The sequence below is a fragment of the Ylistrum balloti genome, unplaced genomic scaffold (assembly GCF_031769215.1).
Source record: "Ylistrum balloti isolate Yb309-2 unplaced genomic scaffold, AGI_CSIRO_Ybal_v1 Utg371162, whole genome shotgun sequence".
In the NCBI taxonomy this organism is placed as follows: Eukaryota; Metazoa; Mollusca; class Bivalvia; order Pectinida; family Pectinidae; genus Ylistrum; species Ylistrum balloti.
Window position 1 is genome coordinate 46678 of NW_026782635.1, and position 16869 is coordinate 63546.

At 33.9% G+C, this 16869-nt stretch overlaps 1 protein-coding gene across 1 annotated transcript; it reads right to left on the reverse strand.

Moving 5' to 3' along the window:
* Positions 1-206: 206 nt before the first annotated feature.
* On the reverse strand, positions 207-13544 carry LOC132561172 (neurexin-4-like). Its single transcript, XM_060225898.1, has 6 exons — positions 13454-13544; positions 12754-12920; positions 4555-4713; positions 2980-3133; positions 1690-1845; positions 207-220 (listed from the first exon to the last, which is right to left on the reverse strand). The coding sequence occupies exons 1-6, from the start codon at positions 13542-13544 to the stop codon at positions 207-209; spliced, it is 741 nt and encodes a 246-aa protein (XP_060081881.1).
* Between the last annotated feature and the right edge of the window lie 3325 nt (positions 13545-16869).

Consider the following 16869-nt stretch of genomic DNA (forward strand, 5'->3'; position numbering starts at 1 on the left):
ATTACTAATAGAATTTCTTAATTGACATAAATTTATATTTATCTCCTTTAACTTTAGAGATAGACGTGTGAGCATCATTTTACGCCCAAATGGACGATATTGTGGGAAACAGACAAGATGCCGTTTAGACATAATTGTGAAAAGAAACTTGTTATATATATAGCGATTTTGAAACAGTTAATATTGACCAGTGGTTAGTGACAAAATCAGATCTTAGCCACTGAAAAAAATAAAAGAGATCAAGATAAAACTTACTCTTGAAAATACAATGTACATCGTATATCGATCTGACCCAACTTTTTGCGATGGTATTATTTATTAGATGTGAAATTTTGAAAATTTTAATCTGTTTATGACTTATTTTCAATCTGCTCTGTCAAGCGCAGTGATATATCTATAAGTTGACAAGGCTTCAGACATTTCGGAATGTAAAAATGACGACAAACGATGTTGTCTTATACCATAAAGAATTATCTAAAATAAATCTGAATTGTAGTGCTATTATGATCAGAAATATGCGACAATATACATCGAAAAGTATTGATCATTTGTTATTTGTGACATGCGCACTTAGTTAATAAAAATCAGCAAATTCCATGTGGCTGAACCTTGTATCTGTTGTTAATTGGTTATATTTGGAATGCTCTGCCTTCAGTGCATCCATCAGGCGGATACTACATATTTGTTCTTGTAAAATGCCATTCGTCATTTACTTAACATTGTAAGCATGTGATTAGAGAAAATATAACCCTCTATCCTGTAATACTCTCCTTATTGTTGTAAAAAGTATATTCCTGTCGAAGGATGTACCTGCTCTCAATCAAAGATATCCTAATTTAACGTTCTAGTTGCAGTTTATATTTATGTAATTTCTGGTAGGGAAATACTGTTTTCGTGAAGTATATATTACACTTACCTCCATACTCCATGGGTTACGATCACTTTAACCAATTGCACCCCTAGACCATTTCAAGGCTAATTTGGAGGTTTCGTTTGCGATACCTTGCTGACCTGACGATAAGAATAGCTTGATTCTTTGATGTACACCAAACGAATCTCAAGGTTTCATAACAGTATATCACTCCAATATGACGTTACATGGCCCATCCGTAATTAGTTTATCCAGTATGGGAACACCCAGGCATTACGCTATGTGTAGATGTATTTGTATAATTGAGAATATAAATAGCAAGACTTGATATATACCTGACCAGTTAATATATGAGTGTTCAAACAAAAAAGACTAAAACAAGAACAATTGATAATTTGACAACAAAAACAATCATTATGACGTCTGGGAATATGCTATTTGTGCATGATTCTTAAAAATGCTTTATCAAATACGAGTCATATATCGAATAATGTTTATAAGACGTGTTTATTTCATGGTATAATACTTCTTTCATGACACAGAGTATACAATATGTTCACAATGGTATACAACAGTTTCCGTCCGTGAGATGCGTTAAACTTATCCATAATACGTTTAAGCTGACAAATACTTTTATAGAAACCATACCTGTGAAAATCACTCAAAGAAGATATATAGAGATCGTCGATCAGACAAAGAGCCCATATTCCCGATAACTCCCACTTGAACCCTGTTCAGCTATATTCGCATAAAATACCAGACTCCATTCAAATTTACAGTGTTATTCATTACTACAGGAGTTGACCTAAGTGATCTACAGATGTTTGAGACGATGTCAAACATGAAGCTGTCACACTCTTCTTGTCTGTAACACTCCAATCCACAAAGTCCTTGGTTCGATACTTTTACGTCCTTGTTAACACGGAAAACGTCACCACTGGCTCCCAACATGGCTTTCCATTTTTGGCATGTGCCTGTACAATAATATTGTTCATCTATACAATCTTATTTTAAAGATATTAAAGATTTCAGTCAATAATTAAAATTATAATAAAAAAAAAAAAAAAAAAAAAAAAATCATAGCGTAACTCGCAAGTGTTGCCCTATTCTAATATGTCTTCTCTTGGTAATTATGTTTTTTAAAACAAGAAACACATTTTCTATAGTCATCTGAAGTATACTCTTTAACTAAAGTGTATTGTAATTTCAACACTAACAAGTATTTAAAGGGTGCACTTAGATTGAGAATATTTGTTGTGTAAATGTGAATATAACTTTCCTTATTCCTTCATGTAATTATAAAACGGACGTTACCTGGATAGTGCAGTGTTTAAATAATACTCGTCATATTTTGTCATTTGCTTGTTGCTGTTATTTTGTATTATGTATAATAACAGTATATGAAATTTGAAAATAATTACTTAAAAATACTGTGACTCTAATCTTTATACAAACTTACACTGACTTGCCAACTACAACAGATAAAATGATACTTTAAATGAAAACTTCAAAACGCGCCCATTATTGTACTCTCTACTTTTACAAAACTGGCCTATGCAAGATGCGTTTTTAAAATTTGGGATCGCCCGGTATCAAAAGCCAAACAAACAGTGGTTTTCATATATGCGTGCAATTGTAATTATCATCGTTTATTTGTTTATTCATTTTATTGAAACATTTTTGCAATGACCGAGAAATGCAAAACGTTACGTCCAATGTAAATTTCCTTCATGGAGTTCATCATACAAAATATCAGTATCCCACTTTAACAAAATGGTCACCATTTCCTTCCCACAAATTGTACATATTATCACATCGCATGGTCAATCCAAGTGATGAACGTTACGTTCTCAAACAAGAACAATGTTTACAATAGTGAAGCTATCAGGGAAAGAGAACTAGCATCCAGCTTCATATCTCACAAAGAGATATAATATTTCTTAATAGTATCACTATGGCCACCGTTATTCAAGTTTCTAAACGAATTTGGGACGGAAACTAATATGACTTACACTTCCAAAATCAATTTACCTTAAATTGTTTTAAGTATTACAATAAACAATGACACCTGCAAATGTCAAGAATAAAAATCCACACCCTAAACTTACTGTGGACATCACTGACTGGACATCCTTTCACCTCCAGCCTCAAAGAGAAATGGTTATGTCCGGAGACCGGTATAACCCGGATATACTTGGCGAGAACGATTCCGTCTAGCCAATTTGATACAATTGTGTTTCCATCGAAATTTCCTCGGAACACCTTTCAAAACGAAGGGCATGTGCTAAAATTGACACTTTTTGATACAGTAGAAATTTGATAAAAAGAAACATAATTCAGGTAAGAAACGTTGACATGATAAATACATGGTAATTTTAATAGCTTAATATACGAACTTTTGTAACCATTTAGCAGAAATATTTGTATGTTAATTATTGTAACATTTTAATGGTATTGCAAACGTTAGACAGCAAGTTATATCAGATGCATGTTGTATAAACCTAAGGTTTTTAAAACCAGATTTGCTTTAATGATGTTACGTCTTGGCACTAACACTATATATTTATATATTTATAGTGGTAGACAATGTTTAATACACACAGTACTATGATACACTAGAGTGTAGTGGTAGACAATGTTTAATACACACAGTACTATGATACACTAGAGTGCAGTGGTAGACAATGTTTAATACACACAGTACTATGATACACTAGAGTGTAGTGGTAGACAGTGTTTAATACACACAGTACTATGATACACTAGAGTGTAGTGGTAGACAATGTTTAATACACACAGTACTATGATACACTAGAGTGCAGTGGTAGACAATGTTTAATACACACAGTACTATGATACACTAGAGTGCAGTGGTAGACAATGTTTAATACACACAGTACTATGATACACTAGAGTGCAGTGGTAGACAATGTTTAATACACACAGTACTATGATACACTAGAGTGCAGTGGTAGACAATGTTTAATACACACAGTACTATGATACACTAGAGTGCAGTGGTAGACAATGTTTAATACACACAGTACTATGATACACTAGAGTGCAGTGGTAGACAATGTTTAATACACACAGTACTATGATACACTAGAGTGCAGTGGTAGACAATGTTTAATACACACAATGTTTAATACACACAGTACTATGATACACTAGAGTGCAGTGGTAGACAATGTTTAATACACACAGTACTATGATACACTAGAGTGTAGTGGTAGACAATGTTTAATACACACAGTACTATGATACACTAGAGTGCAGTGGTAGACAATGTTTAATACACACAGTACTATGATACACTAGAGTGTAGTGGTAGACAATGTTTAATACACACAGTACTATGATACACTAGAGTGCAGTGTTAGACAGTGTTTAATACATACATCACTGTAATGGAGTGTTAGACACTGCTTAATACATACAGTACTAGGATGTAGTGTTCTACAATTTTTAATACATACAGTACTTTAGTGCAGTTTTAGAATACCGTTTAATACATACATCACGGTAATGAAGTGTTAGACACTGATTATGGTGTAGTGTTAGACACTGTTTAATATATACAGCACTACAGTGTAGTGTTTGCACAAATGTCTGTTTGCATGAATAATTCCAACCCTTCAAAGAGTGTGCTAACTGAAATATACACACAGTGTTAGATATACCTTTATTTTGTCACTAGTGGGATCCACAATATTGCTCCATGCGCTTCCGTCGATACTGGTATTTACCTTGTACGAAGTTACCCACTGGTGGCATGGATGATGGGTTACTCGTCCACGAGTCTGTATCGCCTTCACTTCCGACACCGTCTGAAACTCCACCTATATGTATCTTGCAATAAGTCAAAATGACTCAATATTACAAAATTAGTAATTACATACCAGTATTATCACATATAAACGTTACGCAGAAAAATATACGCATTTAAAATTCACTTGTCATTTGGTGAAATTTGTTTTTCGCTAGTTATTAAAACCTCAATAGTTTCTATCCCAATATCAATTGAAAGAAATCAACCAATCGGTTGATTTGGATTTAACGCCCTCTTTTCCGGTTAGCTCTAAGCCTTAGACAACAAATCAGAAACAAGATTGACATTTAAATATCTATCAATCGGTAGAGATGGGATTAATTGATATGGGAATCTTCCGTGTTTTGTTATATTAAACACGCGCACAGACGGCATCGACTATAACTGAAAATGAGAAAAAGTAATACCTGGTCAGTGTCAAGTCAAACAATAAATTTGAACTTATGGAAAAAATGTCCAGGAAACGCAAGCTGAAATAGTGAAAATCAAAGATCTAATTAAGAAACACAAAAACACTCGAAAAAGAAGAATAACATCACTACGACATTGAAAACCGGGTTCATGACCTTGAAAATCAAAACTGGATAACGGAACAAGAAAAAAATAACTTTAAAGAAGATTTGTTAAAATTACAGTCTCAATCAATAAAGTATAATTTAATTTTTAATGGCAATGAAGAATCCAATGATGAAGATACAGAAAAAAAGTTGTAAAGCCGAGGGGCATCATAGTAAAGTTTGAGCGGTAAAGTGATCGCGAAGCAGTAATGAAACAGGTACCAACAAAGTTAAGGGATAAACGGCAATATTCTATTTTTCAGCAGTATCCACAGAAAATTGCTAATCGTCGCAAAGCTTTGTTGCCGAAACTGAGAGAGTTAAAACAACGCGGCGAGAATGTACGGCTCGTGTACGTCACGCTACATGTGAATGGTGCTCCATATCGGCCAGAAACTGACACACCTGTACAACAGCGTGCACAAGGGCAAGGGCAAGGCACTCATGTACGCGTACCTGGTAGCACAGGACAGAGCACATAGGCCAGGTCCCCAGGTGCATTGTCTGAGCACGGTAAACTTTCCATCAGTTGTCTTAACGTTTGTGGAATAACGCAGAAACTACTGAACCCAGACTTTCATGATCTTATTAATGAAAATGATACTTTTGCAGGTGTAGAATCCAAAACAGATGAGTTTGATGATTTATAAGTTCCAGGTGGTTTTTCCTATTTTATGAACAATAGATCTAAATGTAAACACAAGTCCGGTGGAATAGCAGTAATTTTAAAATCTATTCTGTCGAATAACTTAGAATTTGTTGACTCAGACTCAGAATTTGTTTTATGGATCATGTAAGAAATAGGAAACTTTAGTTCTTTATTGGGTTGTGTTTATATTCCCCCTCAGGGGTCTGCATACTCATCAGATGACTGTTTTACTGAAATTGAAAATGAATTACTTATCTTTCCTCCGTTAATGATAACATATTGTTAGTGGGAGACTTCAACGCCCGCACAAGTACATTGGTAGACTATGTCGTACCTGAAAATAAACTTCTAAATATTCTTAATTTAGATAACTCAAATGTAGACAATGTCCACGCCTATCATAAACTTTTGTCCCATAACATTCCACTTGAGAGGGCAAATAAGGATGTAGGTCGCAGTAATCAGTTTGGCACTAAACTTATTGATATGTGTAAGAGGTGTTCATTATTTATGAGTAATGGTAGACTTTATACAGACAAAAGTGATGGAGCACCTACCTGTAAAGGGGTGAGTGTGGCAGACTATTTACTATTTAGTACTGAGTTATTAAATTTTATTACAAACTTTGAAATATGTAACTTTAACCCAATGTTCTCCGACGTCCATTGTCAATTAACTTTTTCCATTGTTTATAAAAATTAATATCCTGAAAGCGGTAATATGGTAACCGAATCAAATACTGTTGAATTTGTAAAATGGGACCAAAACAAGAAAAATGAATATACTCATAAACTTAATATTGAAGAAATAACAAAAACTGGGGAACAAATAGACATGTTGAGTGTTCCTAACACTAGTGTTGACAAAAGTTGTATTGATAAAGTTGTGTCAGATTTTTGTGATGTATTACTGGATTTATAAAAATAAAGGTGACATGAAAGATGCAGATAATTACCGGGAAATAACTTTAATAAGTCTTGGTAAGTTATTTACACGTATCTTAAATAACCAGCTTACTGATACCCATCAAATAATTTTTCATAGTCAGGCAGGATTTCGTGACAGGCATTCCACTATTGATAATATTTTTATACTTCATTCGCTTATCACACTATTCTTATCTAAAAATAAAAAAAATATTATACACAACATTCGTTGATTTTCGAAAAGCATTTGACACTGTCATGATTTCTTTCGTAAAAACAATAGTGTTCCTTTGAGACACTTAAAGGAGAACTTTCAAAATGAACTTAACATATTTCTGGATATTTTTGTCTTGTTTTATGCTGATCATACTATTATTCTCTCAGACTCTGTTAGAGGTTTACAGAAGGCGCTGGATATCTTTCATTTGTATTGTACCAAGTGGAAACTTAATGTTAATGTCAAGAAAACCAAGGTCATGATATTTTGTAAGAAAAGGTAAAAAAAATAGCGAAAGTTTTAAGATTAATGGCCTTATAATTGAAGAAGTAGATAGCTAATTATTTGGGTGTAACATTTAATTTTAAAAGTTACTTTTATAAGTGGAAGCAAAAGTTGCGTGAACAATCACAAAAGGCTCTTTTCTATGTGTACAGGAGTATTAAAAATCAACATCTTCCAATTGATTTACAGCTCAAATTATTTGACCTCTTATTTAAGCCATATTATACTTTATGGATCAGAAATATGGGGCTTTGAAAATATCTAAATTGTCGAGAAAGGCCACCTGCAATTTTGTAAAAGAAGTTTAGGGGTAAGAAACACGACAACAGTGTTTATGGTATATGGCGAACTTGGTCGTTACCCTCTGGAAATAGATATTAAACTCAGAATGGTTAATTTTTACAACTCGTTAATAATGCAAGAGTCAAAGTTAAGTAGTCTTATGTACAGACTGATATACAAACTTCCTGTCAACAATTTGTGTAAGTTTAAATGGGTAGATTTGATTAAATCTTGCTTTGATGATGTAGGGCAGAGCGCTGTTTTCTAGAATCAGGGCCCAATTAGTAAATACTGTATCAAAACCAGTATTAAAAAAAGTTTAATAGATCAATTTATACAAAAATGGAGAAACGAAACGGAAAATTCATCTAGAGGCTTATTCTATAGTAGTTTTAAAAATTCTTTAATGCTTGAGCCATACCTGACTCAACTCTCTGATAAAAACAGACGGATTTTATGTAAAATTGGATGCTGTAATATGAAATTTCCCATTGAAACTGGAAGATGGCGCAATGTTCAGAGACAGGATAGAAATGTTCTCTATGTAATACCTCAGTAGGTGACGAATTCCGTTACTTATTTCAGTGCACTGATATAAGTGTTTATTTCAAAGTCTTAACAAAATGTTTTGAAGTAACACTATGGTATCCTTATATAGCGTGATGTTATGAAACCAGCTTGTTTTATATAAGTAAATCGTATCGTTCTAGTTGTTATCAGTCTGATCTATGAAAGTACTGTGTACTTTGAATAGTCCTAACAAAATACAGTGAAACGTTACTTTCAGTTACCATCCATTTTGTCACGTATCTATTGATATAGTATTGTTTTACCTCATGTTATACATTTTCATGTATCTGAGGATCCAATAAACTTGAAACTTGAACTATTCCGTTGTGACATATCCAGCCATGTATAACATTGTACAAAATACACACGAGTGAATAGCTCATGTCACATATATTAACTCTTCCTGTATACTTTTTTCTGTACGAGGTACGAGTACCACTGCATAAATTATGATTTGAATTTTTGCTTTAATTGTGTGTTATCACTTATATCCAGAGGTTGTAACTCGGCAGTTCAAGCCACTGGCACGCAGCTTGTTAGGAACGCGGGGCTTAATCAAAATCGAAAATGAGAATATCGTGGTACAATAGAGGTGATTGGGCTCTATCCCTGACATCATTAACTTATGATAAGGATACTTTGTTGGCAAATCTTTTTGTCGATTCATTTGACCAATGCCTGTTAGTGTATAGAATATTCTACTGCTGGGCACTGATCAGTTTTACCCTGGTACAAAGGCTAGGGTGGTAGCAGCTCATTTGACATATTGCATGCCGCGAATATAATAATCTAACTTGTGTTTTGCAAGCATGATATCTACTTCAGGCCTGAGATTTAAAGGCTAGGGAACAATCCTTTGTTTAATTTTATTTTTTATGTAACGTGTTAACCATATATATTAATGATAATATCACCCGGACTGGTCTAATATATATCTGATGTTTTGATTGGTTTATAACTCGTAATGTACAGGGAGTTTCCAATTACATTTCCATTCAGGATCATAGTACGTGCTTTCAGTTGCTATCAGGATACATGTTTAATCTAAAACTGCGGTAACTTACCTTCCTCATCCATAGTTAAATTACCACAGGATGTGGTACAGATGTTTGCTCAAATTTTATAACTAGCACTTCTGGTAAAGAAAATTTTGTCATGAATTTCTTTACAAGGAAGATAAATTCTCTGTTTTTCAAAATGCTTTTTCCAATCAGATTTCCTCTGAACTCAGTACTTTTTATCATTGTTTAGTATGATATCTTTTACCCAGCGGTCAGAATTTTCCTGTTTATGGTACCCTCCGATTCTAGTTTTCATATGCTCCACGACATAATCGTGTTATTTTCCGAGTGAATTATAGCTCCTCTAACAGTTCGAGGTAACCTGGATAACTATTTGCAAGCTGACTTGATTGGCCAGACTATGCTGTAATTCATTGGTTAAAGTTTTAAATTTTTGGTTTCTGTTGTAAAGGTACGTCGATTTGCTTTCACATAGCAGATCCCGTCTTATTCAGTTGGTTTTTACCGCATCAAATTATCCTTTAGTTACATGATTATGATCATTGCTTAAGTTTTTATTTTTCAGTAAAAAATTGCAGGCACCCGAATTTCCTTGCTAGGAATCCAAGGCTCGATGTTCTACCATCGTGTCTTCATCGTAGTGGGACTATCTACATCGTTTGACGTTTCCATGGGTGACCGGAGAATTGTTTTTACGGCCGATTCAATGGAGTGTTGCTTGTCTGGTGTAAAGGTACCTGAGTTTGCTTTCACATTTGCAGATCCTTCGTATTCAGTTGGTTTTTATTGAATCAAATACTCCTTTAGCTACATCATTATGATCGTAACGTTAGGCAGTATTCGGTCGAAACAATCCAGATTTCGCAATATATATATATATATATATATATATATATATATATATCGTAACATAATTTCACATAACGTATCTACACATCGGTTACAAACAGCCATCTGGAGTCCTTCGCACTAAAATTTGACAGACGGAACTGACATCTGGTCCTAAATATCCAGATTTGACTATGAATTGTGAGATTGAATCGTCGCATGAAGATGTTACACATTGAAAACGCAAAATTAAGTCGCCGCGATTGATTTACAGCAGCTGTTAAGTGTTTTTTTAAAGTGTTGTCTGTGATGTTAAATGTTTAAATTTGGAACATAGGAGGCGACTCGATAAATTGTTCAATAAATATCGTATTTTTCATTAATCTGTAAATTATCAGGTGTAGTGTACATGTGCATATTTTCAACTGCGCTGCTATTTGAATAAATTAACACCAGACATGCAGAATACGCCAAACCTTGGGCACTAAAAGCCCACTTGCATTTTTCCATAACCCGTGATAACGTCGATGATACAAAAATCAAATGAATAGTACTTTTTAATACAAGATTAGATTTAGTTTCAGTAGTACTATATCATGAACTTAACTCCACTATACTGCTGTTTAATCCTTCGAAAATTTGTCATTTATACATAGCACCTCGCGTCCGCGTGTTTAAACGAAACAAAACAATAACCGCGAAAAGATTCGATAAGATTTTAGATGAATACTTGTAACTTAATTGTAGCTTTTATGAAAACATAAGTTGTGCTATTAATATGATTACTGATACAAAAATATACAATTATTTATATACGATGTATTCTATATTTTCCTTTGTTGTTTCTCAACGTGGCATTCTCAAAGATGCTGGTATCTGCATCTCCACATGGTAAAATAAATCATAATATATTGCAACATCTGTGTATTCCTGTTTATTCAAATCGACGCTCTTCAAATGTTCAAATTATCACCAATATTGACAAAGACATATTTTCTAAGCGATAAGAATCTTTTTAACATTTCATCTTTATCAGTTACAGCATTTTTCATCACATCGCATAAAACTAAAAAGATTTTCAAAAACTCTGACGCATTTGCTGAATGTAATCAAAACAATTATATATACAACTGACCAACTGGCAAATCAGATGAAACCGATTCAACGGAAAATTTTCCAGAATAACACTGTATATTGCCTCTAATCATATTTATAAATTATAATTTATGATGTATATTTTCAAATCACCAAAAACAAAAACGTTCATATCAAATAAGAAGTGATGTCCTCTAAGTCAGAATTCATGGAGGGATGCATCTGGTGTTCATTTAAAAAAAAGTTACGAATTCACTTTATTTATTTTTGTTAAGTTTGTGTAACGGAATCCGAGTGAAAAACTGTCATAAGTTAAATAAACAAGATTGACGTACTTCGTAATGTTATTTATTCGGAATTTGCGGCAAATAACGATAATTATTTGTTCTGTCATAATTCTAACGATTTGACAACAAATTACAACAATAAATCTGTTATAATCTTCAAGCCTCGTTAAGTTGTATTTGTTTGTGAAGGCCTTTGACAACTTCGGGTATGTCAAACAAAAAGGATACCGAAAGTGACCTGAGACCTTTTTTTATTTATCTGGAAGACATCTAGCTGCATTCTTTCGCAGATCGAATCACTGTTATTGTATTATACCATCCCGTATAGTACAATGTTGTAGGTAGCAGTACACAGTTTCTCGGTGTGGCCATGGGTGATTTTTTTGCTCATTAGATTACCCCATTATAAAGGTTTTAATTAAAGATGAAAAAAAAAATCCTTGCTAAAATTGGTTCTGTCATGTTAAAGTGGACAATGTGGGGTTTCATTTTTTTCAGGATAATATTTTAGCTTTGTGTTGGAGATTACTATTTGGGCAGTCTCGAATCTGTGTCTATGCACCAAAAACTAGCTTTACAGGAAGTGAAATTTTCATAGTGTTCACATGTGGTCATGTTATGAAGAATTTCCGAGTTGGAATTTGCTGAAATGTAAGTACTTTGTTACCATGACAGTGTTGTTGATTGTAAGATAGGTGTTTAGAATTAAATTTCTCCTAGAAAGTTGTAGTGTTGGGTTGGAATTAGCAGTATTTTTGCATTTTTAGCATTTTTTCAGTAGGTAACCATGACAATCAAATGTCAGAAATCAAAGGAAATTTTTTTTTTACACAAATTTCATCTCTCTACTGTTAATGTAATTGTTATACAGTTTATAAATATATATACATGTAATGATGTATTTTCCATAACCAATCTGCTATACCTGTATATCTCAAACATGACAAATAATTTCAGGAAAAATGCAAATTAACTGTTTACTGCTACCTGTATCTGTATTGTTGGTCATGCATACTCATTGGAGACTCTCTAACGTTTTCATCAAAAGAGAATTTATTTCTCATACATGTATATATATGTGTGTATGTATGCCTAATGTACATTTTACTAAAATATGCCTTTTCTATCTTCAAAATATATACACTTTCGAGTATGGAGTCACTCATGTGTAAAAAAATATTTTTGAATACTTAACTATGTCACTATGAATTAAAACGTCAAATAGGGAGTTACGGCAAACTTTGGGAACGTTAGGTCCGTACTTTCTACTATGTTATATCAAAGTATTGTACTTCGGTCATACAAGTGTATGTGATTACCTTGAAGTATTACCTGTATATACTGTCCTTGGATACTTCGTAAAGGACACCATGCATTGGTACTGTTCAACCTGACATCTTTTATCGGACAATGGGAATGAGTGGATGACGCAGTGAAAGCATCGACGGAGACACCGTAAGGCCCAGTAACCAAATTGAAGGCACAAGGATAGCATCCAGCTGAAAATTAAAAAAAATGTATTTGCTTTCAAACAATATTAAATAAAACTTTGCTTCGTCCTCTTTCGTTGACAGAATAAATATGTTTGTCATCTGAGGTACGTGAAAGAACGTACATCTTGTATCATTATCATGTGGACATATAGGAGAGGGTACTGACATAACATACAGTCGTATGAACATTGGTTTAAAGGTCTTTTTCCCTCTATTTTACCTCTCTTGGCAAGGGTTGTTTGTGTTTTCCATATCGTTGACCCTCCATATATCAGTTGTGACATTGAGCAGAACGATATATTGCAATTGTTCTTTGAATGCTTGATGTGTCTTCAGCATATATATCATAAAGGTTAATATAATAAACAACTTTAATAGTATTCTGCCTAAAACAAACCGTCTGTCCTTGAACAACAGAGACAATACATTTCTTCATCGACGACACCTTCCATGCAAGGTTTGGTCAATCCAAGTAAATAATGTCACGTTCCCAAACGTTTAACTATATTGAAATCAACTTAATTGTGATCACCAAATACCTCCACCTTCATATCGCAGACGATGTTTGGTTTTCTCTGACATTTGCGACACCTTGCACGAAAAATTTGATTTTGAATACAAGCCTTTCATATCGAATCAAATGGGACTTGTATATACTAAGTTGCGGGATGCATGGTAGCTGCAATCTATGATTGGAAAATTTACTATAATATGATTAAAATTATCGCGTTTATCATACAGCATGGAAAGCTTTTACCTCTAAGTTTGTTCCATTGTATGAAAAGGTCAAGGCTGACGTAGAGTAGTCCACCGTGTCATTGATTTCCAATTCTGATGGGTATGTACGATGGACATTATTTATAAATGTCTTGTTATTTAAAGATATAATACCATCGACAAATCTGATGATGAAATCAAAGGACATCGTAAAATCTTTTTGATTGGGGTGCTATGCTCTCCGATAGATTCAGCATTGTAATAAAACAATATCAAGTCCGCAGAAATAGGAATACAGATTATTCTCTTAGAGTTCAAATGAACTGTTTTGGAATGCTTAGTGCCAAACTCTACAAAACTACGGCATTATCAGCTAGAAAGGCGATCATTTTAACAATGTCTTCCTTTATATTTCTTCTAATTTTCGGCCAAATACATTTAACTTTCACATATTATACTACCGTTAACATAAAGAAATAAGTAAAAACGAAAGCGCCGATACAAACAGAACAACGGCGTCATTTTAGAATGCGGTATGGTCGTGTACAGAGGGGATGCTTTTAGAATAGGGTGTTCGAGATTAGCTAAGAGCTCTGAAATAATGCAAATTGTTTCAAATTTTATTCCTACTGTACAAATGATTTGATTTACCCCAAATTTAGTCTGAGGCATTGTTTGAAAAAAATTGTAAAAATGTTGGGTTTTGGCCCTCTGGGGTAGGAGAGGAGGAGTCCAATGGGGAAATATAGAAATCCTTTAAAATCGAAATCTTCCTGTCGAAATGATTGGATTTTGTCCAAATTCAGCCTGAAGCATTCTTGAGTGACAGTGGCATCAATTTTGTATGAACGGTGGGCCTGAGTTCCTTGGGGCGGGAGGGGTGATGTCCACAATGGGGATTTTGGCAATTAAGATCATATTTCTCCTGCAGAATTGGATTTTACCCAAATTTAGTCTGAAGTATTATACGATTGATGGAAGTAAATTTTGTACAACTGGTTGCCCCTGGGGCAGTAGAGCGGGCCCTCTATGGAAAATAGAGTAAGTTCTTTAAAATGAAAATATCTTTAAAAAATGTCTACCTGTGACAATGATTGGATTTTACCTAAATTTTGTCTGAGGGATTATTGCTGAAAAGAGAAGCAAATAGGAATACGCGATGGTCTGAGCCTTTTTGGGTTGAATGACTGGGGCCCAATAGGGGAAACAGAAAAAAATCTTTAAAAGCCTACACTTGATTTAGGAATTATTGAATTTTACCAAAATCTGATCGGAAACATTTTCAGGTGAAAGGGAATCAATTTTGTATAATTCTCGGGTCTAAAATATACCGGGGCCGGAGGAGAGAGCCCAATAGGGGTAATAAAATAAATCTTATTTCTCCTGTAAAATTATCTTATGTGGACCAAATTTGGTCTTTGGCATTCTTAGGCAAACGACACGTTTTGTTAGATAATGTTGGCATAAAGATAACAAAAAGCAAAATTTAAAAATTTTTTAATACACTGAAACCTGACATGTATTTATCGACAGCTTGGTTATGATCTGAAACCTGGCCTGAATTTATCTACAGCTTGATACTGATCTGAAACCTGGCCTGGATTTAATCGACAGCTTCATATTGATCTGAACCTGGCCTGTATTTATCGTCAGCTTGATATTGATCTGAAATCTGGCCTGAATTTATGGACTGCTTAATATTGATCTGAAACCTGGCCTGAATTTATCGACAGCTTAATATTGATCTGAAACCTGGCCTGGATTTATCGACAGCTTCATATTGATATGAACCTGGCCTGTATTTATCGTCAACTTGATATTGATATGAAATCTGGCCTGAATTTATGGACTGTTTGATATTGATCTGAAACCGGACAGATAGTGTGTGATAGTTTCGAAAAAAATGTTTAGATATATCATCTTTTTAAATTTCTCTTGATCTTGATATATATATACTTATCGTCGATACTCAAATATACTGGACACTTCTTTTAAAAGCGCCACACCCAACATGGCGGGTGTGGCCAATGAAGCAGAAAACACTTACTCTTTCGAATCACCTGTTCTTCTTCTCGTTGTACTTTTTAAGGGGTCTTTGAATAAATGTTTCTTTTGTTCATATTTTGCCATAGTTTTATTGAATTTGACTTTGGATTATGATTATGTTGACATTTTGGTATTTTAATATTATTCCTCATCAATAAAATTTAGTTCCCTTGAGGGAAATTTTGATATCATATCGTTCTGTTTAGGTCCACTGTTCGTGCGAAACCAAAACAAATATCAACTTATCCTGATCTGGTGCAGTTGATTGCTACTCTTAATTACTTTTTTTTACAAGTTTTTGTTCAATCGCCCTTTATTCAGACACGGAATCCCCAGATATCTAGAGTGATAGATATAGTATCCCCAGATATCTAGACTAGAGTCATAGATACAGTATCCCTAGATATCTAAAGTGATAGATACAGAATCCCGAGATATCTAGACTAGAGTGATAGATACAGTATCCCGAGATATCTAGACTAGAGTGATACATACACTATCCCTAGATATCTTTACTAGAGTGATAGATACAGTATCCCTAGATATCTATAATGACATATGCAGTATCTTTAGATATCTAGAGTGATAGATACAATATCTCTTGATACCTACATTATAGTGATAGATACAGTATCGCCAGATATCTAGACTAGAGTGATAGATACAGTATCCCTAAATATCTAGAGTGATACATATAGTATGTCTAGATATCTAAACTAAAGTGATAGATATAGTATCCCTAGATATCTAGAGTGATATATACGTTATACCTAGATATCTAGAGTGATAGATACAATATCCCTAGATATCTAGACTAAAGGGACATATACAGTATCCCTAGATATCTAGAATATAGTGATAGATACCGTATCCCTAGATATCAAGACTTATAGATACAGTATCCCTAGTTATCAAGAGTTATATATACAGTATCCCTAAATATCTAGAGTGATTGATACAGTATGCCTAGATATCTAGACTAGAGTGATAGATACAGTATCCCGAGATATCTAGACTAGAGTGATAGATACACTATCCCTAGATATCTAGACTAGAGTGATAGATACACTATCCCTAGATATCTAGACTAGAGTGATAGATACAGTATCCCTAGATATCTAGACTAGAGTGATAGATATAGTATCCCTAGATATCTAGAATAGAGTGATAGATACAGAATCCCTAGATATCT

Excerpts from the sequence above, each read along its gene's own strand:
- LOC132561172 (XM_060225898.1), bottom strand. The coding sequence starts at position 13,544 with ATGAAAGGCTTGTATTCAAAATCAAATTTTTCGTGCAAGGTGTCGCAA. Across the intron at positions 12,921-13,453 it reads TCTGCGATATGAAGGTGGAG|CTGGATGCTATCCTTGTGCC; the intron begins GTATTTGGTGAT and ends TTTAATTTTCAG. Across the intron at positions 4,714-12,753 it reads TCCAAGGACAGTATATACAG|GTGGAGTTTCAGACGGTGTC; the intron begins GTAATACTTCAA and ends AGATACATATAG.